Genomic DNA, 26,816 nt, shown 5'->3' with positions numbered 1-26,816 from the left:
ACCACGAGCTTAATTACTCAGTGCTCTCCTCCTGATGGCAATACCAAAGGGCAGCGTTAGATGTACTGCTTAATTTGTTCTGTGTAAAATAAATAAATAAAAAGGAGGCAGAAACAAGAGCTTCACAAAAAATATTTTTAATATGTTTTACCAGAACTTTTCACTTTTCCAGTTACATAGAAAAAAAAGACAAGTTTGGTACATGGGGGCTGAAACCAACCAGCGTTCTCCCCTGAAACAGATGAATTTGTCTTGTGACCCAACTGTATTTTCTTGGGCTCTTTAAAACAAAGAAACTGCTATTTTTTTTTTCCTCCCAAAGCACAGTATTTCTTCAGCAGCAATGGAAATGGGATCACAGCAGCTTAACTTGACCCTTCTATAATAAAGCTTTGTATAAACCAGTGATTTTATGATGACAGCACTGTCCTGGAAATAGCGAGCGGCAGTCAAGACATCGATGCACACGTGGAATGATTAGGTCATAAACATGGCACATACAGAGATAGCTTATTTGAAGGCACCACCACAGCAGAGTGGCCAGTTGTTCTACTATATGCCCAAAGAAAGAACACTTCTTCCTGAAATATACAAAACTACTAAAAAAAAAAAAAAAAGAAACAATTTGTACCCAAAACATGTGCTCTTAAAAAAATATGAACTGTGCTAAGCAACTCTTAAATTTGGCATGTCCTAGATGTGTATACATATATACATACACACACCAGAGGAGCATGCGTGTTTGTTTAGATTGATAGCAAGCCATGTTCCCTTTCAACTTGTAAGGCTTCAGGAGGCAGTTCTCACATTCAGTAGCTTTCCAGCTTAAGACGACCTCCATCTCCTTCACTCACAAAGCGCTTCCTGCCCCTGTAAGAAAGTAGAAAGTATCTTTTCACCAATTCAGAGTAGCATTGCTTGTTTTTTCTCACTGAGAAGAATCTTCTCTTGGTCTTGGAAGTCAAATATAAGGTCTAAGTTCAGCAGGGTTAGCAGTGATCACAATGTCAGCTCAGCTGCTTAAAAATGCTTGTTTGGAAACCTAGGGATGGCAGGTTTCTACCTAAAACTGAAGTACACAAACCAAAACTGCCTCTCAACATGAAACTGGTAACCAAAGTATAATCAAGTTTTTAATGCAGTGATGACTCTCAGCCCTCCCACACCCCCAAACCTGCAAAACATTTGACATCAACACACACACACAGAGTGTTTTAAGTGTAAAATCCACAAATGGAGGCTGTTCTTGATAAAGATGCTAACATTTTGAGATCCAAATTTACCACAAGCTGTCAAGATGGTTTAAGAACTCTAACAAAACACCCAAAATAGAAAAGACCTGTTAAATAAATAGTATTCCCAATGCATAAAACTGAATAATAGTTCTAACATCCTATTTTAAAATTTACATGTATTCTCCAGAGGAAATTAAATTTATTAACTGTTTTGTGACCAGTAAGGAGGTGACAGCATACTGATGAGCTACAGTTCAAACAGCATTATTTATGCTACAAGTAACCAAACCATAATAAACCAAAAGCACTATATGTATCACAGGACAGATAGGAGAGATGGGGTGCGTAGAGCTTATCACATGTTAGTGTTTGTTCCTTTTTATATAAACATTAGGACTGGTTGTCTCATCTTAGAACTCTAATCACATAGGTAAGTTTAAACCATTTTTGAAGGATTTTTTTCTCATTTCCCCAGTATAACTGACAGTTTTCCACTGTAACTACATGGACCATTGTGACACCTGGATCTTCCAGCTTGGTGCTGCACTGATTTCTACCAAGAAAATCAGGAAAGCAGAGGAGAGGCAGCCTTGATCCTCTGGGGAGCACTGAGGGGTCCTGCCTGGGATTCACAGGAGGCTGCCTTTCCTTAAGTATTTATCCCAGCCTCCACATAACAGGTTTCACATCAGTGCAGCTTCTTAATACACTTTTTACCAGTCCAACTGTTTGTCCATCCTCCAGTTTCCACTTCCAATCAGTAACACTTTGGTCCTAAGATGCTGCTTTCTGTAACCTATGATAGAAATGAAGAGCACTGCCTTTGCCTATATACAATGAAACAAGTACCTTGAAGGGCACAGGTCTCTCAGTGGTTTGGAGATGATTCCAGCCTGAAAGCATTCCTCTACAAAGCGCTCGAGCACAGAATAGGAGTGTGGCACATCCAGGTTAATGTCTGGGATTTCACAGTAAACCCGTTCATAGCCCTGCAGTGTAAGGATTCAAATAATCATCTGGTTATTCCATGATTTTATTACAATGTTTTTAAGTACCCTTCTGCACTACAGAGGATTAATTTTTTTTATATGGTTTCACACATATGTGGATAGTTTCAACAAACCTAAAGCAGAGCAGCTACAAGTCAGTAGAGAAATAAGGTATATAATATCAGCCAATACCATGGCATTATACAAATACCTATCTACATAAAAACACAATCTGAACTTTTAACTTCTTTAGAAGTGAGAAATCCAGATAGTACAAAATCTCTATGTTAGCCTGCCTGTTACTACGTGGGCAGTAATATGGGAAGAAAATTAATATGTCTTCCAGGTAAATGAACAAAATGTGGCCACAAACGCAGTTTATGCAGCAGGGAAGAAACTACCAGAGATGACTTCATCACTTCCCACCAGCAACTCAGCTGGGCGAATTTTTATGTAAGTCTTGGTGTGGTCCCCAGTCTACCCTGGGACAGAACTGCTGTCCTATACTCATCCTGAGAAGTAAAGTCACAGATGATTCCAGCTGTGCAAAATACTGGTTTCTATATGGCTCTACTTGACATTTGTAATTATCAGGCCTTTATTGTACTATTTCAGTTACAAAGAACTACCAGATAAAAACACAAATTTAAAAAATGAAGCAATATTGCAGCATTTTAGATGATTCATTTTAACCATTTAACTGCATAAAGGCAGCTGGAAATTGTGGAAGACCTTATGCAAAGTTCTCTAAATGCCATACTTACTCTTTTCATTTGGTCCACAGTAATGACAGAAGACTTCCACAGAGTTTTCAACAAATCCAGTATCATTTTAAAGGTCTTTTCTCCAGTTGACTCCAAAACCAGTACAATGGCCTAAAACAAATCATGCAAGTGTTTTGACTAAAATGAAAACAGTGGCTCAGGTACATGGTGTGTGAACATATCAGGTACAGAAAGGAGTGAATGCATTATTAGGAATTTTCTGGGGAAAAAAGCCCATTTGATACATGAACTCACCATTTCAGTTTAATATTATTTTTATTACTTGAAAAGAAAAACTGATGAGAAGTTCATTGGGTAAGATAAAAGGTATGAAAAACCAGAAAGGACTAGACAGAGCGAAAAACATTGCCTGTCTCTGGTTTCAGCACTACACAGCTGTATCCATATGGCTGCTGCAGTACAGAGGGCAATTAATTAATTTTGTGAAATCAATTTTGTATCCAGGGGGTTTTAATTTTGTATCCATGGGGGTTTCTTATCTATGATTTTAGAAAGAGTCAGAAGCTTAAAATCTACAATACTCCACAACCTCCATCAACTGAAATGATTCTGCAGTTCTATTGTGAAGGAATTTTCTGTAACAAGTCAATTTACTGAAAAGGAAATTTTGGAGATTGTGGGTGTTCAGCTTTATTGGTAAACAACCATTTTCCAATTTGGCAGATAAAAGAGTACAAATGGGAACGGTCTCCCATACAGGCTGGGTCTGAAATATGTGAGCTTTTACAAATGTGCTGGGTGAAACAATCCCACCCCGAAAAAGGAAGCTCTATACCTAACAAAACAGTTAACACCCATTAGAATACCCAGATATCTGAAACTAGAAGGAAATAAACACGAAAACAAAGCATGGGAGGGCTTTTTTACTGCTATTCCTCAGCAGAAAATAAACTGAGATCTTATTTTCTTAGTAATAGTCTGAATTCAACTACGTAACGCCCAAAAATTACTTCTGGATCTTCCCAGCAGCAGCTTACTTGTTGCACAATGCACACACAAATGAGCACACAAACCATTAACTTTACATGGAACAATTTAGTTATTCAAATAACAGAACAAGCAACCTAAGCTTCAGATGCCAGTTATATTATTTGCGTGCCCACATCAAAATACCAACAGTTATTAAAGGGACTCTGATTTCTCCTTACTTCATATACAAGTTCATGGTGAAAATGGGGTACTTCCAGTTCCTGAAGGCAGCGTTCAGCTTCCAGTACATCTCCAGAAAGCAAATACTCTTTCAGCAACATATCAATCTATTGAATTTTAAAACAAAAAACCCAACACTAATTAGATACAAAATTTAAAAGTTGTCAACTGTTTTGATAATCCCCTATCAACCCAGCAGCAAGTCAGTTCCTTGAAGTTGCTGCCAATGCTTTTATAAATGTAATTAAATTCAGGTATTAATTAAATGGAGATGTTACCAGTAATCTAAAACACAGTGTAAGCCAAATACCTATCCACAGTGCTGATACACAAGCACCAAAACCAGTGCTTTCTGAGCTGTGTATCACCCTAAAAGGTGAATATGGGTGTGATTAAGTTTATCTTCTCCCTTGAATGCCTCCTCCTATCATCTGTTACACTCCCAACCTAGAAATTGTAACATGACCTTTTTCCTTTAGACCTGCTGCCTTCATAGCATGGATCTCTAAACATTCTTGTTTCTTCCCCTCTTTTTTTCAGTTATTACTGTGTTTTTGATCAGCAACACCAAAAAAAATTATAGTTTATCTAGTTTAGTCAGTTTCATCTCAGCTCTTTTAATTACTTCATCACTTTATACTGTGAGGTCTAAGAAAGCTAAATGCTTACAAATTTTGCTTAAAGCAAAAAAACCCCATATACTTGCAATACAGAATATGGCACTAGCATGTTCCCACCAGTGACAGATACTACAAAATTAACAAAATTATCTACATCAGTTTGTAAAAACTACTTCATCTAACTCAATTATATAAAAAAGGAAGTCCAAACAACAAAACAAAACCAACACTCATGACATAAGCATCATTTTAGTACAGAATACATGTCACTCTTCCCTCTACCCCAAACGAGGTAAGCTTAGACCAACAGCCAACTGGAGAGAGGGGAGTTTTGTCATTACCTCTTTGACCAGGTGTTTCACGGACTGCTGGCCCCCTCCTGCCCCCCACACGCTGTCGATGCGCTTTCCTCCCTTGCTCATGCTCAGCAGCACCGTGGCTCGGTCCAGCGCAGCTCTAAAGGCAAAGTCGGTGCTTAAAATGTGATTACAGAACTTTATCAAATGCATCTGCAACTTCCCCCATGGCCATTTCTCCTCAGACAGAGCTACCATATCTTTGGGAAGAGGTCAGGGTTATCAGCTCCATGGGGACCATCTGGATCAAAAATCCAGCAAATAAGCTCCCCACATGGTCTTTCTGTCACCTTTATACTCCTGGTCATACCATGGGTAAGGACAGGTAACAATCCTGTGGACTGAATCACCAATGCAGAACCTGAAACATCCTCACAAAAACCAGCTGAATATTTTCTTATGCAGAGATGGATTGTATCCAGGCTCCTCCAGGAATGCAGCTTGGCAGGTGGAACTCAAACAAAAAAGGCCTGAGTTGCTGCCACACTCAAGAACAGTTTTTCTACTGAAATACTATTTTCTGTTTGGGTCTAAAGAATTATGAAACCTTTAGAATTTAAGCCAAAGAAAACACTTCAGAAGGTAAATATGTAGATGGAAAAATGGTACAAGCTAGGGATGCCTGTTTATTGAAAAAATAATAAAAAGGGAAGTAAGGTGAAAAAAAAGGAGTCTCAGATACAGTATGTACCCTCCACGTAAAGGAGGAACAGTTCTCCCAGTTCTCATGCTGGGGGCAAGCCAATAACAATAACTCTATTCACCAAGATTTAATGAGCAGGAAAGACTGGCCAAGAAATAACAAAGGCAACAAAGCATCCCAGATGTGCAGAATGCAGGCCACAATCCTTCAAATCACAGGACACATTTGTATAAGTGACAGACAATTTTCTCAATTTGAGCCCCCGAGGTAGGCAGCTAAGCACTGCTCTTCCTTCTGAAAGTGCCCAACTATAATCATTGCAAATGCAACTTCTGGAAGACACAGGAGTTCAGCACCTCCACACCAAGCCTCAAACATACACTTATGGGGGTAAGAAAAATAAAACATGACTCATTATGAAAACATCCCTCTTTGTCAGAGATTGCTCCTTCAAACTTCTCACACTGACATGGAAAACAATTGTACTTCTTGACAAATAGAGCATTACAGAGAAAGTCTCAGAAATCACTGCATAAGCTTCAAATCTTGGTAAGGCAAAACAGTTAATCCCTTGTGTATTTCACAACATATTTACAGCAGCTGTCCTGATGCTATATTTACCCATTAATCACATTAAAGCTTTTTCTAAGACAAAACCTTCTATAACCACTTCTTGTTTCAGCTCATTTTTTCACCCTCGAGCATAAACTGGACAACAAACCTGACAACTCAAATGAACTCAAATGTATTAATACATTTTTCAGAACTCAGTATTTCTCCTCTGACTTGAGTCATTCTGGATTTTGTTGGTTTTGTTGCAGATTTTATGGGGTTTTTTTTTCATTTTAAATTAAATTTTTAAAAAAGTTAAAGAACTGCATGATTTATTCTGAAGCTGTAAATTCCTTATCATCATCTTTGACATTTGGAATAGAAAACTGTCTCTATACAGAAAGCAAGGAAATTACCGAGCTTGGACACAATCCACAGTGCCTTTGTAGCCATCTATGTAGGTACTGCTTAGGATCCCATCTCCAACAGCTCTAGCAATGAACTGGCCCACCAACTGCAATAAAACAGAAGCATTTTTAATGAAATGCTGAATTTCAAAGAATTTCTAAGTAGATAATTACAATGTGCTTGGTTTTCAGATTTTATTTAAATGAGCTGTTTCAAAGTGAAAACACAGCCTGGGTAATTGGGAGAGGATTACAGACAGTAAAAAAATCAATAGATATTTTTCAAAATACGGAGTCTATTTCAGTTTATTTGACCTATATTAGCCACAAAAAGCTTCTGACTACTGTCATAAAGATTTACAAATATACCTGCGGTGCCCTGGGAGAGTCCAACACCAATTCAGGTAGTTCTTTGAGCAGTCTATCAAAGGACTTTTCCACATCAGTTTTGCTTACTACTGTCCCACAAAGGTCGGAGATAAGCTTAGATGTCATTTCCCTGTGACTAGCCTTCCCCTCTAATGCCAAGGAAACAGCCAGCACTGGCACACTGTATTTCATTTCACCAAGGTTTAAATTCTTCAGCATCTCCTAGATAGGATTTGAAAAATGAAACAATGAGATTTCATAGTTTTTATTATTTAAATATATAAATAGACCTCAAATAAATATTTATGTGCTTATATTTATACAATTTCATATATGCTTCTGCTCATGTGCTTAACATAACTGGGTATTCTTATAGTACATTTCTTGCCAACTTCTCTATAAATTCGTTCATAGCTAGCAATTGCATTACCCTGTATGCAACAGCTTTGCCCCCTAAAACAAAGAAATAAAAAGGCACAAAACATACCGAAACTTCGTTAGTATCTCCATGTTCAAAATACTCCTGGATGATTGGTGTTAAAGTTTTTTCAAATGCTCTTTCATCAAGAGGTAAAACTACTGTTTCATAGACACAGTTCTCCTGTTTTAAAAGACAACAAAAGCGGATACCCTTACTGTCTCTTCTTGCACCTTATGCACCACTATTAGCATTAAGACAGATTTTTTAAAATCCATAATGATTTGTTCTTGGTAGTCAATATTCTTCCAAAAAACATTAGCCTCTGTCTCTACTATTAAAGCGTAGACAATGCTGGCTAATTGTCATACTTCTTCATATTTTGAATTTACTGTTAGCTGAATTCAACTGAAAGGCTGAATTTACTGTTAAATAATGGTAAATTATTTAACACCGAACTCTGTTCCTAGGATTCAACTGATACCACAGGAGCAAAGGTCAAATGCCTCCATACTGAAGGGAGAGCAACAGAAGCTCCCGTCCCAGCCCAGCGAAGTTGGCTGTGCCACAGCACCTTCCCCTGCAAGTGGCACTCCCATCCCTGGCAGGAAACCTGCCTTGTTCCCTCTTCCTTAGTGACTGTGTGACCAGACAGGCGGTGCCATGCACAAATCACAGAAAAGGCATTTTCAGAATATTTGTGAGCAAAGACATTTCCTAAGGGAAAAAAGAGTCACACAGCAACTGCCTCATGCATCACCTGTCCTGCAGAGCTCCAGCAGCACCAGATCTCCCTGCTCTAATTCAGTTCCCTACTCCACACCTACAGAAACAACATTCAGAGCAATACTACAGAGCTGAACAAAGACATCTGAACAAAGAGGTTTTTCAACTAATGTTTAATGGAAAGAAACTTTTCATGGTCAAGAAGTAGAGCAGAAATAAAAAAACCTATCCTTCCATCATACCAAAGTTACACAGAATGTTCCTTCTTCAATAAGCTTTGTTCTATGCACTTGTCAGCTCCATTTTTAATGGCTATTTCAGTTAATGTAAAGTGTCAAATTTTAGGGAAAACTGATTTTCCCTGGAAGAAGACTTTGATATTCCCAGATACCATTCTTTCAGCAGCTATGGCTACAGCAAACAGCCTCTACTCAAAGGACACCACCATTGTTCTTATGTCATACAGAACGTACTTATGGTCAGCCTTGCAATTGTATTATCTGAGAGACTTTAGCAATCTGTGTTTGTAATCAGCATTTCCCTTTCAGTGATAGAGATCCCCTCTGCCCAATAAGCTTTGCTTTCTTTCCCCTTGCCCCAGTAATATGGCTGTAAGATAGAATCTTCCATAACATATTCTAATAAACATATGCCAATAAAATACCCAGGCTATCGACTCCATGCTGGTTTGAAGTGTTTACACCAAGCAGACAAGACATTGGGTGGGCTGGGAACACAGGGAAGAGAAAAATCTATAAAGGATACTGTCCCCACTAAACTCCCAACCTGAGCAAGTCTGTGTTGCATTTTTAACACAGTGCCTGTGTGCAATATAGAGCAGCACTGCAACATCCATCTCCATGGGAATCAGCAGTGGAGAACACACCTGAGAAAGCGATGCTGCTTACTCAGGCATAGAAGGAGGGCTTGGGGGTAAGATTTGTGAGTATTCCACTGTGACTTCTATACCAGCTGACTTTTTACTAGCCAATAATCTATTCTTGAGCATAAAAATGAGCATTTAGTGTAGCCAGGCTGACATTCATATTAACTCACAAGGCCATTGAAATCGATAAAAGGAAATATAAACCAACACTGCAAAGAAACTATTTGCATACCTGGTCATCATCATAATTAGGATCCTTAATATCTACTTCTTCCACATCATACACTTGACCTGGTGTCCCCCAAACTCCTTTACCACCTGCTCCACCTGGCAAAATATGGGAGAGTAAGTAAGGACCGCCAGTTGACAAACACTTGTGAGTTCAACACAACATTCTTTAACTTAAAAGTGATCTATCACTGTTTGCGCCCATCTCCTGACTAACAATATATGCTAAAAAGGGTGTGTTTGTCTGACAAGTTCCCAGTTCCACAGCCACTTTTCATCACTTTCCAGTAAGACACTAGAAGCAGTATAGAACTTCAAAAGAATTACTGAAGGTTGAAACTGTACTTTCAAATATAACCACGATTTAAATTTGCATTAGTAACAGTCCTGTGAACTACCAACAGTTCAAATTTGTGCATTAAATCTGCTAAGGAAAGGTACTTCCCTCAAAGACAGATGTTGATTGATCACAGACATATTATATTTGCTGCTACCTGCTACTGGCACCCACTAACATAAAGGGCCAAATGCCTGCACAGAGACTGTGGTTTATGAACACAATTCCCAGCAGAAAAAAATGTACTGTGCTTTGAACAAATCTTTATTTTTCTCATTCTACTCTCTTCACTAAGCTACACAAACCTTTCTTTGGTAGACCTCTTCCCTTCCCAGACCGGGATCGCCTGTCCAGGAGTTTCCCCTTTGGGCTCGTTGGTACAACTCCAATCTTCAGTGTCTCTCCATTCTCACTAACAGAGTCTCCTCTCCCAGAATCTCTAGAAGAGTTTTTCCTCAACCGTCTCTTTGCTTTAGCATTTATTTTGGCTTCGGTAATTGAAGTTGCAGGAATCCAATTTCCATTGATTTCAGTTTTTCGTTCCTCAGACACACCATTTTCTTCATCACCGGAAAATGGAGCATCATTTAGATTCTCAAGTTCTTAAAAAGAAGACAGAAAAAAAAAATCTTTTATGTCAGAATACCAAAACGCATTGCATTTAGAAAGGATTATAACATTATATAGAACTCTTGCTTCCAACAGTGTTAAGGCAAATGTTTTTAAGATATGTCTACACATTGCAGTAATAAGGAGTTTCTTATTCCCCTGCACAAAATATCCACAATCTAAACAGAGCAGATGTCAAGAACTGGAAAGCAAATTAACAAAACCATACATAAATACGTAAACCACAGAAAACCCCACCCTTGTTAAACAAAAACTATCAGAACTCCTCAGTGCATTAGATCTAAGTGCCTCGTTCTCACTCCACCCACTCTTCTCTTGCTTTAGAAACAAAGAAAACTGCCAATAGAGTAAATTCTGTAGGAACTCACTGATGTTGAAAGACTCCTCACCAAAGTGAAATTAACTCCGTAAATCATCAACCAACACTCCCCTTATTCAGTTCAAGGAATTTCAAACACAGCTCACTAGCAAGAAAACCAACAACTTAGCCATAGAAAAATATAAAAACATCACTACTTTTATTTGTTGTTTTTAAAGTTATGGGGGAAAAATGCTGTTCAATACAAAGCTTGGAGAGCTTGGTAATGAAGACTCATAGAATACATAGTCCTTTGAATCAGTGGGATCTCTCTTCTCTATGGATTGTCCTTCACTGTAGCTTCTGTCAAGACTTGCTAAACACAACACAAATATAATAGGTTTGTTCTGTACCCAACAAGAAACTCTCACAACTTAAGGATCTGTAAATGTCTTACAGCACTGAGAAGTGCAGTAACTTCACTCTCTGAGGAAGCTAAAGCACATTTCACGTTTAGGTCTGAAGTCTTACAAAGTTAAGTTGTCCCCCACTTGTGCTGTGTGGTTCAGCAGGATGTCTTATTCAGAGCACTATAAACAAAAGCTTTCACAAGCTATTCTTCCCCTTCTTAACTAATCAAGTTTAAAAAAAAAGAAAAGAAAAGAAAAAGCACCTGAGGACCTACTTACATTCCAGTGAGTACCCTGGGAGTCCTTGCAAACTAGAAGACAGATGCACAAAGCGAACAGCCTCAGCTCTCTGTTACACAGTTCTCTGTTTCTTGAGAACTGAGTCCTAAAGACACAACCCATAGCCTGGACACTAGCAGGGCAATAGGAGGGCACTCTGAAGAAGATGCTTTTCCAAAACTGCTTTACAGAAAAGCTCACTGCTATAAACCCAGAATATGAAGATATTTACATTTGAACTTAGCTAATATATTAATTCACCATTCTGATACTTTCTCATTAGCAACATGCATTTGGCAATACTTCTCTGAAGTATGTTTTTTTCACTTCAAAACAGGTTAATGAAAAATTGTTTTGAAAGCAAAGTGCACTAATGAAATATTGCCAATCTTCAAGCATTTATATCAAAGAGGATACTACTCTACAAACGGAGAAAACTGATGGAACTGCCTCCTTTGTGATCAAAGAAATAACATTTAGACACTGGTGTTCACAGATGTGAATGCTACAGCTGAGCAAAAATGCAGCCATTCCAGGCTAAGCTTCATCTTTCCACTCATTACTCCCACAAAAGCATTCCTTTTACGCTTGCAGCAAGCTAAAAAAGAAAAGCATGCATCACATCCAGGAAAAAATTTCTCACAAGCAGCTTTCTCAGTTTGTCTAACATTTTAATAAAACAATGAGAGATTTGCATAAATCTAACAGAGGGGGAAAAAACCGAGCAAACCCAAACAGGTTTCCTTCCTCTCATTCCCCAGGAGACCCCATCAGCAACAACCAGCTCTTCTCAGTCAAATGCACGCAAATTCTTCTTCATGCTCAGTCTCCCATGAATTTCTCCAGTTTAGACCTGAGACCTGGCTGTCCAGAAACTCTACTCTTTGAAGACCACTTACTTCTTCCTCAGTTTCCAAAGAAAATGGCCAACAACTAACACAAGTCAGTCCTGACTTCAACAGCTAAGGATTAAAGGGGAGGTTACAGTCCAACCTCCTTACACAATCCTGATCTCAGGTTCAAGACTAAAGGAAATCCTTCACAGGAAACATCCAACCCATAAGAATTAATATTTCTCACTGCACTACTAAACTGGTTTTTATATAACATTGTCACTTCCAGCTGCAACCTCTTTCACCATAATATGGTAACCAACTGGCCCTCCACTATTAGTTACCTAGTTAGGCTTGAAAAAACAGGCTGAACACATACATTATTTTCCAAAAGCTTATAAAATAAAATGAAATAACAAGAACCTATAAATGGTGCAGATCTTCTTTCCACCTTCTCATTTTCACATCATATAACAGATACATAAATAGGCAGTAACAGTCTTGAATCAACCTTAATACTTTGTTTACTATATATTAAGAAGTTATCCAAATTTATCTCATTACCCTGCTATTAAGCCTAGCAGGCTCACTTAAAATCTGTGCTTTTATGGTGTTACTTTCATTAAGAAAGCCTTCTACCAATTTAAACTGTCCAAACTCACTCAAACCAGCTCTCCTGCAGCTTTCCACCTATTATCTAAATATAATCCTAAAATGGGGAGAACCAAGGTATCTTCTGCATTAACCTAATTTTGCTTAAATATCAGAACATCAACTCCATATGATTATGGAATATGTTGCCAGCTCAACTGCATTACTGCCATCTTAACATAAATACATGTTATCCTTAAAAACATTCAAAACCTCTTTGACATGAAAGAGTCAGTGCAGACCATCATAATGTTTGGAAGATACAGAAAACAACATGAATCTGTGTTACCCTGACTAAGCATCATAAAAGAAATGTGTGATATGGACAGTCAATTTCATGGCAGTCTTTAACAAGTACTTCCTAAATTTTTCCCATGCCAGCCCACTTCCAGTCAAGCTCTTCAACATTTTCCCCCCTAATTTTAAGGTAAATAGGTGCATAAAAGCAGAGTTTGTACATCTTAAACACACCTACACATTTTACTTCTAAGCTTATTCTTTTCTTCACGTCAGCACTACTTGAACTCAGAGGCAAGTGCAACTACTATTCAGTAACTTACAGAAATGCTAACTTTATTATTTTAACAAATTTTAAATAAATGTAATAGAGCAGGAATCTATGATATATAATTGAAATAACTGTTCTGTAAGTTTTTGATGACTGTTTTTTAAGCAGTATTGTTAAAAAATTATCAGGTGATACGTTTGTTCTACAGAGAACATTTCTGGTCAGCTAAGCAATTTTAAGTAAAAAAAGAAAAAAAAACAAAACAACTGAATACATTACTTACCTGGTGGGGTAATAAAAATGTGTTCCTTTTCTATTTCCATAGTTGCTTAACAGAGCTGACTGTGAAACGTAAAGTCTTAATGTTTTCCCTACAAGGCCTAAACAGAAATAGAAAAGCTTAGAGAACAAAAAACACTAGGCCAAAGTAAAATGCAAACGTTTCACTCAGGAAATATAAAAATTGAGGAGGTTAAGCTATAATTAACTATTAGTAACAGCTGAAAAGTTCCTGGGAAGGTAAATGGTGTAGCAAGAGAGAAGCACCACCCTTCAAAACATCTAAGTCTGGATGCCTTAGCAGTTATCAGTTCTGTTGCTTATGAAGGGAACAAAAGCCGTTACTTTAAGGCTAAAAGCCCCATGTCTGCAGCTTTTTTTAGCTGATAAAAGCCACCTCTATCAATCTAGACTGTCCTGTTCTGCCAAGTGGTTATCCATACGAGCATGCAATACCAATGTTACTATTGCATCCATGAAAGAAACGTTCTTCATGTGAATGATGCTGATAAAATGGTACCAATTTATCGAGTTCAGCCCAGCCCTTAGAAAACAAGCTAATTTCTGATCCGCCCCTCAAGGACATAGTCTTTGTTTTACTGTCTGTGTACATATAGCTATCATGCTTTCACATCTGTGCTTCTGCACCCTTCAAACACTCCTGGCAACCACCATTCAATCTGCAAGGGATAAAGTTCTCCATGTTTAAACACTTCTCTTTTTCTGTTCCTGTTTCTCCCCCTCCCTAGTAGCTGCTGTTCTCCAAACCACCCCAAGTCACTGTGAATGGGATGGCATCATCCATCTCTCCTTTATGTACACAAAAAATTAAGCAGTCCCAGAATTCCCTCATACACTTTTTCACCTGCAAGATTTTCACAAATCCCTTCATAGGCCTGGGAATATTACTGGTATTTCTGTATGTGCCATAAGAATTCAGTAGCTCTTTTTTCCCCTATCTCATCCTTTGCTGCCCTGAAAACTGTTTACTGTTGAGTGGTAAGATTGTGACAAGGAAGGACTGCATTCCCTTCCCCTTTTCTTCTCTTCCCCGGTTTTCCCCTTTCATGCCCACTTGCCTGCCACAGACCCATTAACGGCCAATGATTCATCACAGACCGTTGGCAATAAAGAAACTCTGGTTTGGGGCACAGCATTCAGCTGTCATGGTCTTGTATTTCCCAATGCCAACCCAAACAGTTCCCAGCCTTCTGCAATAAGAGTCCTCCCTGCCCCACACATTTTTTTAAATAAACGTTTTTTGTGAGTTACCTCAAGCAATCATTCAGGAGTTCTCCAGTGTTCCCAGTCACTGCTGGTTGAGATATTTTTCTGTGTGGGTCTCAGTCTAATCTGCACAAACTACCTTGTAAGAACAGTTTTACTCTTCCTAGTGGAATGTTCCATCAGTTGTCCACCTCTTGGTAAAAGACAAAAAAGGAAAAAAAACTGTGTTAAATAATAATCACAGCTTTCATCATTTGCAACCAAGTTCTAAATTTCAAGTGGAGAAATGCTCTTCCTGTACAGGACCCTAGTTTAAATCCTCCACCTGTCGCAACACAATAAGTAACAACCCAACTTCCATGTGGTGTCTTTCTGAGATTCAGCAGCCTACTTTGTTTATAACAAGGATGATGGAATATCCAAGCCTTACAAGTCCTGCTGTCATACTGATCAGGAGATATGAGATACACTCTCAGTTTAGCAATGCACATTCTCACTAACTCAAACCAGCAGATTGCTGGGGCTTCAGGATGCTGGTATTTATCACTGCATCCAAAACCCACCACTTTCTGATTTGCAGACATACACCACACAGCACTACCGATCAGCTAGGGAACACAATTTGCAAAACTGCCTTAAAAACATCAGAATCCGTGTTAGAGATAATACAGGAACAGAATGGACAGAAGCCACTTTAGGCAGAACACAAATGCGATGGAAATTTTTAAGTTGAATCGGCGATATGAACAATACTTTTACAGTAATTCATAAGACAAGGATATTTTTCTGAGTCACTGAAATCCACCAGTAAAACATACTCGGTGCTCTGTACCCACTACCATTTCTTGCACTTCATCTGAACAGGCACTCCACCTCAGCAGGGACATTAACCTTTAGAAACAACAGACGCTGCAGGACAAAGCTTCCAGAAGTTATCAAGACCTCCCGTGGGCGCAAAACATCCCTGAGTAACTTCCACATAGCACACACTTTTTTTCCCCTCCTCCCTAACTTTAAGCAAACACCCCCATCACCGAGGCTTTGGCGACCTGCCAACACCAGCTGCTGCTCTGCAGCCACAGATACAAAAGCCACGTTAAGATCCGGTACTCCTACCAAACCCGTGCCGCTGGCCGGGACCAACGGCGGCGCAGCGCCGGCGCTGAGGAGCGGGCGGGACTGACGGCTCAGGCCGCCGGGGGCCGGACCGAGGGCTGCAGGCCGCTGGGCGCGGGGCCGAGGGCTCAGGCCGCCGGGGCCGGGCTGGCGCACAGGCACAGGCCTAGCGCTGGCTGCCGCGGCCCGGGAGCGCCCGCAGCCCCCGGGATGCGCCCGCAGCACCGCCGCTCCCTCAGGGCCGCCGGGGCCGGGCCGAGTCCCCTCAGCCGCCGCCGCGCGCGCTCCCGCTGCCGGCCGTGCGCGCGCGCGCGCCCACCGCCCAGCCCCGCCCCCCCGCGCGCGCGCGCCCGCCCCTGCCTGTGTTTTCTGCCCCAGCGACACGGCCACCCGCGGCGCGGCCATTGGCTGGCTGCCGCCCGCCCCGCAGCCAATCGGCGGGCGGGGGTGGCGGTGGGCGGGGTCCGGCGCGCGTTCGGCTCGGAGGGAAGGGCGGGGGAGAACAGCTAGGGCGAGACCATCGCGGGTGGGTCGGTGGGGCGGAGGGGGAGCGGGAAGGAGCCATTGGTGTGGGGAGGGGAGCGGGGGCCTGAGGCGCGCCTGATAAGCGCCCTCCATTTCCCTGTGAGACACAGCTCGGAGCGCCTACACCGGGATAGCATCGCCTGAGCCCTTCCATGGAGGGGCTTCACAGTGGGAGCCCCCGGCTTATGAGAGAACCGCTCCTCACATCTCGCCTGGGGGTGCTGATTGTTTGCACCGGGGCAGCCGCCGAAAAGCGGCAGCTGTGCCTGGTTCCTTCTCCACGTGCTGTTCTACTTCTTTAATTAAAAGTCTTTTTTTTTTTTCCTTTCTGAAGCAAAACCGTCAGAAAAATAATACATTACCTGTTCTCTGCGTGTGTTTCTCTCTGCTAACAAGGGGAGTTGCGGCCTTTGGCTGCCTCCCCGCACAAGCCCTTCCCTCAGCACGGGGACAGGGTTTGGGCAGGGCGGCTCGGAAGCTCCGCTGCCGCCTCAGAGTTGGCGGCCGCGATTCCTGCTGCTCAGGCAATCCACGGGAAAGAGGTGCTGCAGCCACCTCCTCCCCTGCTGAAACCCTTAACGCTGCAGGTTTAGGATTGACAGCCAAACCGGGCATGTCCGTCCACAGCCTTCCAAAGTTTCCACCTTGTTTTAGTTCACATTTACCCTGTTTATGTGAACTGCCTGAGGGCACACACCTAATTAGAGATGACAGTCTCCTCTCACTGTCATGTGTTCTGCCGCCATTCAGGTCTCTCTTCAAAACTCAGCTCACCCTTTGTTTTCTCTCCCTAATTTGTCACTCCAGAGAGCCCAGGCAATGAGGGAAGCAAATACAGATCCCTTCTGCTTTGGTACTTGTACATTGCAGAATTTTCCAGCTGCCAGCAAGAGAAACATCTTCAGTTAACCAGATTATGACTTGACTTTTGTCGTATTATTACATATTTTGCCAGTATAATTCTACTCCAGATTGGTGTACTTCTGGCTGAAATAAGAGCCAAAATTCCCTTGTGTAAGAGCCTCTGATTAATTTACTGGCCTGGCTCTGCATGAATCATCCAAAATAGGTTTAAGATTTAAAACAAAATTATCTGTTAAAAGAATGTGCAGCACGATTGCCATGTTTTCATGATACTTTCCCCATCAGCCAAATGACAGAAAGAAAATCTTTCTTGCTCATGAAGACACTAAATTGCAGAGTTTTCAAGTCAGAACAGTACAACGTGCTCACACAAGACCTTTTTCACACGCGACCTAGAGGCAGCTCTAGAAGATGTTGTTTCCCCATCAGTCAAAAAATAGTTCCTAGTTTGCTCTTTTCACCTCTTCTGACTCGTGCGTACCAAGCAAACCACCACAGTGTCATCACTGAGATTTGGAAAATAAATTCTAGCTATTAACATGGATCATGGAATTCAAATTCCCCTGCAAGGGAGAGTGGGGCTTTAAAGAGATCTTTCAGGAAAGAGGAAAGAGGTGACAGAGAGACTGAAACAGTAACCAGAACCTGCACAAGAGAAGATGGCACAAAATACTGCATCATACCAATTTTACATTTTAAAACACCGTGGAAAACTGCTAGAGGATTTTCTGCTGAAGTTCAGGACTGGATCACTTCCAAGAGGCCTAAAAGCTGGATCAGTAGTCAAAACAAGATGAAAACCCCCAAACCATCCAGCACACCTCCAGACAAGAAACCTGAGGTTTTTCTTTCTTCTGCTGAATGTCTATTAGCAGCTGGGTTATCAATCACTGAAAATCTCATCTGCACATACTTTCTGATTTCTAAAGCACTGTGACCTGAAAAAGAGCTGATGTGCATGAAAGATAATTTGTATTTTTCCATGGTATCAACCAGCCTACTAAAAGACATCACCTCTTTTTGCCTTTCTAACCCCAAAGCTGCCTGCAATAGCCAGAAGAAAGCTGATCACATGCTAACCTCTGAGCTGTAGAGACCTGCTCACTCCCTCCTGCCCTCCCTCCCCCAGACATATTAATAGCAAACATGCCACCAAAATCCCCATAAAAACAAAACAGCAAAATTCCTTCTCCCACAGCAACCAAAAAAAAAAAAAAAAAAAAAAAAAAGGCCAAACAAACTAAAACCCAACCCAAACTCTTTGGACCGTTTCTGGTGGATTTGCAGCTCGAGGCAGCCAGCGAGGGGTGTTCAGCTGGACCCCGCTGCCCGACACCTGCATCCCGGGTTACCTGTGCCGCGCCACAGCCGCCCGGTCCCTCCTGCGCTTCCACCCCTACAGTCGCCGATCCCCTGGAGCAAAATGCTTGCACGGAGGCGAGCAGGTCACTTTCTAGCAGCCTTCCTTCCTTAGAGCCTACTGGGTTGTTTTCAAACTCTCCCCTCCCTTTCTCACATGCTGGCCAAGCCCTCCCGTAACACCCAGGGGAGGAATCCATTGGCTGGAGTTCCCCAAAACGCGTGGAGCAGCCCTTCCCCCCGTCCGATGCCTGGTGCACAATAGACACCGCGTGTCTCCGCGCTGCCCTGGCCAGGCTGCTGCCGGCCTTTGCTTCTCACCGAGCTCTGGCTGAGCTGTCGCTGGGGTGACTCACGCAGGGCTTCCGACCTCCCGCACCAGAGACAGCAGTGAAAAGCAGAGAGAAGTTGCCTTGGGTTAGAAACATCACCGAGCGTTTCCCTTGTGCTCCCCACTGCGGATTTTTAGAAGTTTTACTTTCTGTTTTAAATATTTTCGATAGGCAGCATCTGTGCTCCTGACACCTCAGCAGTGCTGTTTGATTACAGTCTAGTCTGTTACTGTGTCACTTGGAATAAGAATTTCCACACATAATGCAGACAGCAAAAATGTATCCTATCTGTTAAATCAATCTGCTCTGTTCAGTTGCCTGTCTCTTGGCCTTCTGCTTTCTTTCCCTTCAGACCACTTTTATTTTTGCATCTTCGGCAAAGGTGCCTTCATAACATGAACTGCAAGCACAGCAAACCCATTCTTCTTCATCAGGCAGCGTCAGCTCCAGGTTGAAAGGGTACTAAAACACGCCTTCACTTTTTTTTAATGCTCAGTAATGAGAGCTGCTTTTGAACATCCTTGTGCAGCTCCATCCGAGAGCTGGCTGGGAACGGGGCTGTGCTGCAGACCTGCGAGAGCAGCGCTGGTCGGGGCCGGGCGCCCTTGCAAGGTGGAGAGGGATCGCGTTGCGTTTGCCCGAGCACGGAGACTGAAGTGTCACCCACTGCCATGGCTTTGCATAAACACTTCTCCGAACCACGGCCTTCCTGTCTCTGTCGTGGCTTTCCAGGACTTGCCCCTCACATTGCACAAGAAGCCTCCCCTGTTGAGGGTTCTGAGTACACCCTCCTGGCAGCGGCAGCACCGGGTTTGCTCTGTAAAACTGTTCCAGGCATGTCTCCTCCGTGCTGCCGTTGTCATCTGTTCATTCTTGCCTTAACAAAGGGCAATCACGCATCTGAAAAGACACTTTACTGGAAAGGGCTGAACTTGTGAAATGTTTGGAAAAATTAGAGTATTTAAGAGTTCCAGACAGTGAGTTCATTTAAAAGCTAACAACCAGAAACACAAAATGCCACCTCTACCTCAGAATAATTGCCCCTTTTTACTGGTTTACTGTGGGAGAAAATCTTAGGGAGCCATTTATTAAAACAAGGTGTGTTATTGCCTTGTAATTATTATTTGACAAGCTGAGGTCCTATGATTAATAAATCATGTGCCTGCTTTTTGTGTGTATATAATCACATGCTCTATATTTATATGGACAGAGGGTTGCAGAACATTTACCTTTGTGCTTAGGACTGGCAGGAACTTCTGTGCTATCAGGTCTCCTATCAACGGCACCATGTGATATAATCCTTATCGTGACCTTGCCAAGTTCCATCCTCAAAGCGATTCAATATTTTGCATGCACGACTGCAGTGGGGAGGCCATTCCAGAACCACACTGTCAAATGGTTGGTAACGATCTAATCAAAATGTCTGATGCCTCCTTTTGATCATTTATTCTGTACCAGCACTGGCCCTTAGCACCATCAGCTCTTCTTTCTTCCCTTCCTGAGAGTATTTATGCAGAGAAAGCCTCATGTTCTGAGTATTTGCTTCGCAAAATGAAGTGAGATAGCCTCTCCTCAAGCTCACCCCAGCCTTCAGTGCAGCCTGGGCTGCACCTCTCCTGGTGCCTCCCAGGATTGCATTTCTCACTTCCTATTTCCACTACTGGCAAGTCTGTTACTTGGTGATCAAAGTGTGAGCTGCCAGGGAGCTTGCAGGAAAGGCTTTGGTCATTTATGCCTATGACCACCACTTTCTGCTATCTACCTTTCTCTGTCTAACATCTCAAGCCTCTTTTGTCCTGAGGTTGCTTCATATTTTCTGTCATCAGCAGTTTCACCAGTTCTCCAGTAACATTAGTGCCAAGCTCATTTACAAAAGCACTTTGCCGAATCTGCAGAGTGATGTTTAACACTCCCCTGGTAACTGCCCTCCAGCCTGACAGCCCCGCTGCTCTTACACCAGGTCTTTAGGGGGTTATACCTTGTGCAAAATCACCTCTCCCTTTTCTTAAGAACTTTCCACATGACCTCATATGAAATGTGCAATGTAAGTCCAGAGAAGTGAGATTCACCCCATTTCCTTCACTAGGCAAATGGCTTGGCAGCTTGCCTTACCCAAGGAAGATAAATGGGTTTGGTAAACCCATTTCATCTCATGCCATTTACCTTCCTCTCTTTTGCTAGCCTTTTCTTCACCATTTTTTTCTGAATCTGTCCACATACTGTTAAGCTGAAACCTTCATGCCTCTTCTTGCCCGAATCAGTTCACTTCTTCCATACAGGTTTGCTGTGCTCCTGTCCCTGACTGAGGGACCTGTTAAAGACATCGGGCCAGTTCTTCCAGAGCTCTGGCATGTGGATTAGCCCGTTCCTCTGCCTTCAGCGCAGGAAGCAGCCCTGAGATTTGCTTCTATCCGGTCCACAAACATTTCCATACCCCCATCCTATTATCCCTCACATCTGCAACCACATGATTAACATCCTCAGCAAAAGTTAAAGCAAAGTATGAGTTCAGGTTTTGCCCATGCCCAACACATATTAGCCTCTATCCCCTATAATCTGTTCTTCCTCCTGTTTTCTTCAGCCATATGCAACAAGGAAAAATATTTTCCCATTTTTTATTAATGTCCTTTAAAAGGCAAAACTCCGACTCGCTTTTGAGACATAGCTTTTATACCCAATTGGTTCTTTAGCTTTTTAGAATGATTCCTTCTGTTCATTCTAAGTATCATTTCTGAGGTATAAATTCATTCAACTGCAGCGTCTGTCTTCAAGCTTTTCCCCTTGCCTGGGTTTTATCTGCAGTGAAGTTAACTAGAATTTTATCCCCTGTCCTGGAGTCTCATCACAGTGAAATTTAGACATGTAAATCCCCAAGCTCCTAAGGAAATCTGGCTATATGGATTAGTTCCTGTTATTTATTTAAATACGCCCCTTGGAAGTCTGAAGCTGTATCAGTCACACCTGCCTTCATACAAGAGATATAATATTTTGAACAGGATACTGTTTATGCCTAAAAAACCTCAAGCATCTCAAGTCTCCAAGAAAAAAATTGACCAAAGTGGATTTTCGTGATAGTTCTAGGGTAAAAATAAGTAGCTCAGTGGTGGAGCAGAAGTAGATTAGTTGGTCTTTTTCCAATTTTTTTTCTACCTTATAAATATAACTGTGCCAGTCACCTTTTGTGATAAACACTAACAAGATGTTTTACCTCATCAGGGCCAAGGGCCTCAGCCAAGGCCTTCTCCTGACCATTGAGGTCTAAATGTCTACGTGCTTCTCTTCACCCCACTTCACATCTGCTTTTTTCTCCACCTCTCCTCTCCCTCCTTCTGGCTTTCCTCCCAGAAAACAGGACACTGTCCCTAAGTCCCACCACTGGACTGAAGCCAGAGAAGTGTCAGCATACAAGGATTTGACATTTTCAGCTATGTTGCTGCAAGGCACAAAGGTTTGGCCTCCCACAGCCCAGCCCGCTGAGGCGGCCAAAGAGTGTAACATCTCCTGATGTCCTGGCAGGTGTCTGAATGTGTATCCAGCCTCCTTGGCAGGCTTGGACCACCTGGTCTGGAGGGAATCAGTGCTGCTGCACCTTCACCATAGCCAGAGCTAATAGGAGAGCAGCAGCCTGGCTGCAGTGTTGGTACAGGGAAAACCACCTCTGGTCCTCAGTAGTGTCTCCCTGGGTGCCGAGGTTGATTTGCCCCCTGTTGAGGAAGGTCCTCATGGTCTTCCCATATGCGTATGGCCAGTGGGCTGGAGGGCTCGTGCAGAAGATGGGGCTGCAGTGGCCGTGCTCAGCCCAGGGGCACCATACCTTGCCCTCCAGGCCCTCCAGGTCACAGGCTGCGCTCACCCACCTCACCCCACACCATGCCAAGGCAAGCTGGACTGCAGCCTCAGGCACAAGAGATCCCACAACAGCCCCTCAGTTATGTGCACAGGGCTCCTGGGGAATGGAGCGCAGCTTGGGAACAGTGGGTGCTGCTCCCAGCCAGGTGTCTCCAGGGCACTGCCCAGGCTGTGCTGACACTCCAGGTGGGCTGAGTGCTTTCCCCCATCTCTGCCCACCCCAAGGAGCCGGCCTGGCACTCTCACTGCAGGGGAAGGTGGGGTGTGTCTTCTCTCTGGGGCATGAGCCACAGAGTCAGCACTTTGGGGCTGGGTTCCCACCTCTGACGCCGACTTACTGTATGACCTAAGGCAAGTCACTTAGCTGCTTTCCTGCATTTCCTGACTCTGCTAAATGCCAGGGATAATAAGTAACTTTGTGTGAGTGCTACGAAGCTTTGAAATCTTTAGATGAAAAGGTGCTGTATAATTGCAAAGCATTTTTAATAATGCTAATCATTCACTTCACTCTGCATTGCCTGACAGTCTCAGGCTGCAGCAGCCTCCAGCAGGCAGCCAGGGAGCATCAAGCTTTGCTCAAGTGCAGCGTTTTCCTGAGTTTGTTTCTGTTTTGACCTCATGCTGGTCCAAACAGGAATCTGAGCTCAGCCCAGGACCTGACAGAAAGCTGCAAACTCAGAACAGCTCCTGGGCCTTGCAGGCAGGAGCTTTCTGGAAAGCAGGGGTATTTGGGGGAAGGGATTTAAACAGCTGTGTTGACAACACAGACAATAGGGATCTGATTCAGGCTGAGGGGGGCTACGTGAAAGGCTGCACGACACTGAAATTAAAGCAACAGTCAAGAGCAATGAGAGGGAAGAAAGGAGGATTACTTGGGTTGAAATGCTCCTGGTTTGGAAGCAGCCACAGCCACGTGTCCCAGGAGATGCCTGGCTGGCACCAGCCTCCTCTGCATCCCAGAGAGCCTTTATCCTTTTAGATGCACTCTGTCAGGGATGCAGAGGCTTCTGGGGCAGAGTGCTTGAGTGTGAACATTAATCCAGAGGATTACAAAGGCAGGGCTTTTGTGAAGCACTGCAGATAGAAAAAGATGAGGTTATCTTCTTTAGTTAGGCCTGCAGAGCTCATGTTTAACCACAATATTATTTTTATTTGACTCACTAAAATGACAGTAGCTAGTGATACCTGCAGCTCATTGCAGTCCAATACCTCCTCTTCCAAACAGAGGAGACTCTGTGCACTGCTGGCGACTCCTGCGATTTTATCACAACTTAGATGCTTTGGGGATTATATCCTAAAATCCCAGCTCCTTGAAACAAGGGAATTTTAGCTTTCATTTATAAACAAAGTATGGCCCTAGCCCTCAAGGTTTTGTGGATGAAAGAATTGAAACCATGAAACTAGTGCAACCTAAAAGCTCAAAAAACCTGGGAGGTGAATAAAGAGATCCTAAAGTTTGTGGGCTAATAAAAAAAAAAAGTCAGGAAAATAAATAGTTGGCAAACAACTTTGTCTTGGGAAATGGGGCAGGGCTTGGGCTGACTCCTGGCTTTTTGGGACTTGGGGTTGCCAATATGCCTTTGAACTTGCAGCCATTCATAAATCAACAGCAGCCACAATGCACTGGAGCTCTGGAAGTGCTGACATGAGGAAAGTGATGGGAAAAGGTTATTTTAGACATGTATGACAACTCACCTTGAAGCATTACCTGAAGCCTCAACAACTCATATCCCCTTGGAAAAGAAGTATCTTTCTGCTCTGGGAACTCATTTTGCACTGTAGCAAACCTTTTGTAGGTAAAGAGGGATTCAAAGGTTCCACAAGATCACAGAAGGGCACTGAAAGAGGTTGAATGCATGGCTTGGTCCCTTGCATTTCAGGAAAGTGATTCTTCTTTGTTTCAGTGGGTGGTCTTTGCCGAAAGCCTCCAGGACCAAATAAGACAAAATGAGAGCTTCAAAACCCTCATAAGCTTCACTCTGCTTTACCCTGTCTGCATCTTCAGGCTCATTCACACAATCACAAGCAATCAAGACACCACAGTGGCTCTAGTTTGGGTACCAGCTGACCCACCCCAACTCCCTGCTCACACCTCGCTGCTCCTGCTGAGCCAACATCCACTCACTGAGACCACCTGCATGGTGCTTTCAGCAACCAGAATTTGCTTCCCACATTGCCTGGCTGACAAGAAGTGATTAATGAAAGTGATCTCATGCCATTCCTCACTATGGTGTGAACATGCCCCAAGTGCAGAGAGATGGAGCAGCTCCTGGAAGGAACATACCCCAACAGTATTTCTGAGGGGTTTCTTCAGTTTTTTTTCTCCTTTCACCAGGCTGGCAGAGCGCAGTGTTTCCTCACACTGCTTGCATCTGCTGCTGTTTCAAACAGGTTTCTAACTTACCTAAGTGCTCAAGTAGTTTTCAATTCAACCAGACTCCAACTGCTGGTTTTGAGATCAGACCCCATGGGAGGGGTTTGGGAAGAGATGTGCTGATGGCTGAACTACAGCAGCAGCTCGTGAATCAGCACCTGCCTCTGCAGGAAGAGAAAAGCAGAGGAGCATGTAACTCACAGCCTGTGAACATGCAGTCACAGGGACATCAGCCTGCTGGTGGGAAATACCCATGAACACAGTCGTACCCATTTATTTCAGACGTCTTGGGTCTATTTCTTACACAGCCTGGCATCAGTCACACAAGGCACTGCCAGGTCTCTGTGCCCCTGTGGCAGCTGGGCTGCCTTCTGTGCCTGGCACGGGAGGGGAATATCTGACAGCAAATCCCTACCCTGTCTCACTAAAATACCCCTTGTCCCCCTCCCTCAGGGGTCCCCCACCCCACCCCCAGGCTAATTTGTGAGTGAAAATGACAGAGAAGCTTTCTGGGATCGTTTACAGCATCCTGGATGCCTTGCTGATATCTTGAAGACTAATATCTAGCATATCCTGCCTGCCTGAGTTAATCGTTCCCAATTGGAATCAGGCACTGGAATTGCTCAGCTGGAGTGGTGCTGATCCCCATTAGCATCAGGACAGACCTGGGCTGCTCTTGCTGTTGGTCTCAGTGTTCTTTCTTCTCGCTCTGCTATTGAGCATACCTGTTTGAGGTCTACCTTTTTTCCAGAGACCCTGCATATGGTGGCAAGGGCATCTTGGGGAGCACCAGCACCAGTCCCTATGAATGTCTTGGTGCAGCCATGTCTAGGCAAGCTCATCACAACAGCTTCCACCTACAGACAGTGTCGTGGGAAGTAACAGTGAACAGGGTAGATAAGGAGGTTAGAAACTCAACTTGGGCACACCAAAACAACTTTACTTGTGATTGTAATGGTGAAGTACGTCCGATTGCCAGCTGCTCAATGCTAAAGTCCATGCAAGGCAGCTCGAGCCTTGCTCATGCACACACATGCACACACACCCCCACCCTCCAATGTGCCCACGCCTTGGGAGCCAGGACCTCTACAATGCACTAATAGTACTGCTGTGAAACTGGTTTTTACACCTCAGCAGTGACACAAACAGGCAAAATTTTCCTAGTTCTCCACCACAGGTGTGCAAAACACAGTGTGGCTACACCCCCTGAGCTCAAGGTGAAAGTTTGCTGCCAAGAACACGTTGCTATCTGCCAAAGATAAACCAGCTGCAGTGCAAAAAGCAGCCCAGCCAGAGAAGAAACCCACAAACAAAACAGGCTTCCTGTGTTCTCTATAGACACCAAGACAGTGTTTAAGGAAGGTGGAACTAATATGCATGTCCTCAAACAAGGCTCACGAACAAGGGGAGGACAGCTTTTAAACAAGAGCCTTTGTTTCTAAGGCACAGGGAAGAAATTAGGCTGAGAAAGCTGCCTGCTGACCCAGGGCTGTGCTGCTGGTACTTACTGTGTTCCCTTGAGGAATAGTGTCCAAGAGTCTGCCTTGCAATTATTTAAACGTTTAATAGGCTGAATTCAGCA

The 26,816-nt window shown here is 43.1% G+C and overlaps 1 protein-coding gene across 5 annotated transcripts; it reads right to left on the bottom strand.

Moving 5' to 3' along the window:
- Positions 1-121: 121 nt before the first annotated feature.
- On the bottom strand, positions 122-19,122 carry PDCD4 (programmed cell death 4). 5 transcript variants are annotated; one of them, XM_082286354.1, is made up of 13 exons: positions 19,001-19,122; positions 14,861-15,008; positions 13,593-13,689; positions 10,006-10,302; positions 9,368-9,462; positions 7,593-7,706; positions 7,106-7,327; positions 6,746-6,843; positions 5,120-5,234; positions 4,158-4,265; positions 2,989-3,099; positions 2,085-2,224; positions 122-870 (listed from the first exon to the last, which is right to left on the bottom strand). In XM_082286354.1, exons 3-13 carry the CDS (start codon positions 13,630-13,632, stop codon positions 810-812), a joined length of 1,401 nt encoding a protein of 466 aa, XP_082142480.1. In that variant the 5' UTR covers positions 13,633-13,689; positions 14,861-15,008; positions 19,001-19,122; the 3' UTR covers positions 122-809. The 5 variants fall into 5 exon arrangements, with proteins under 5 accessions (XP_082142480.1, XP_082142476.1, XP_082142479.1 ...); XM_082286350.1 differs by lacking the exon at positions 19,001-19,122 and adding an exon at positions 18,673-18,811; XM_082286353.1 differs by lacking the exon at positions 19,001-19,122 and adding an exon at positions 15,865-16,194.
- Between the last annotated feature and the right edge of the window lie 7,694 nt (positions 19,123-26,816).

This window comes from Coloeus monedula, assembly GCF_965178545.1.
Source record: "Coloeus monedula genome assembly, chromosome: 8".
Lineage (NCBI taxonomy): Eukaryota > Metazoa > Chordata > Aves > Passeriformes > Corvidae > Coloeus > Coloeus monedula.
The sequence above is the reverse complement of the archived record's forward strand: the minus strand, read 5'-3'. Positions and strand labels throughout refer to the sequence as shown.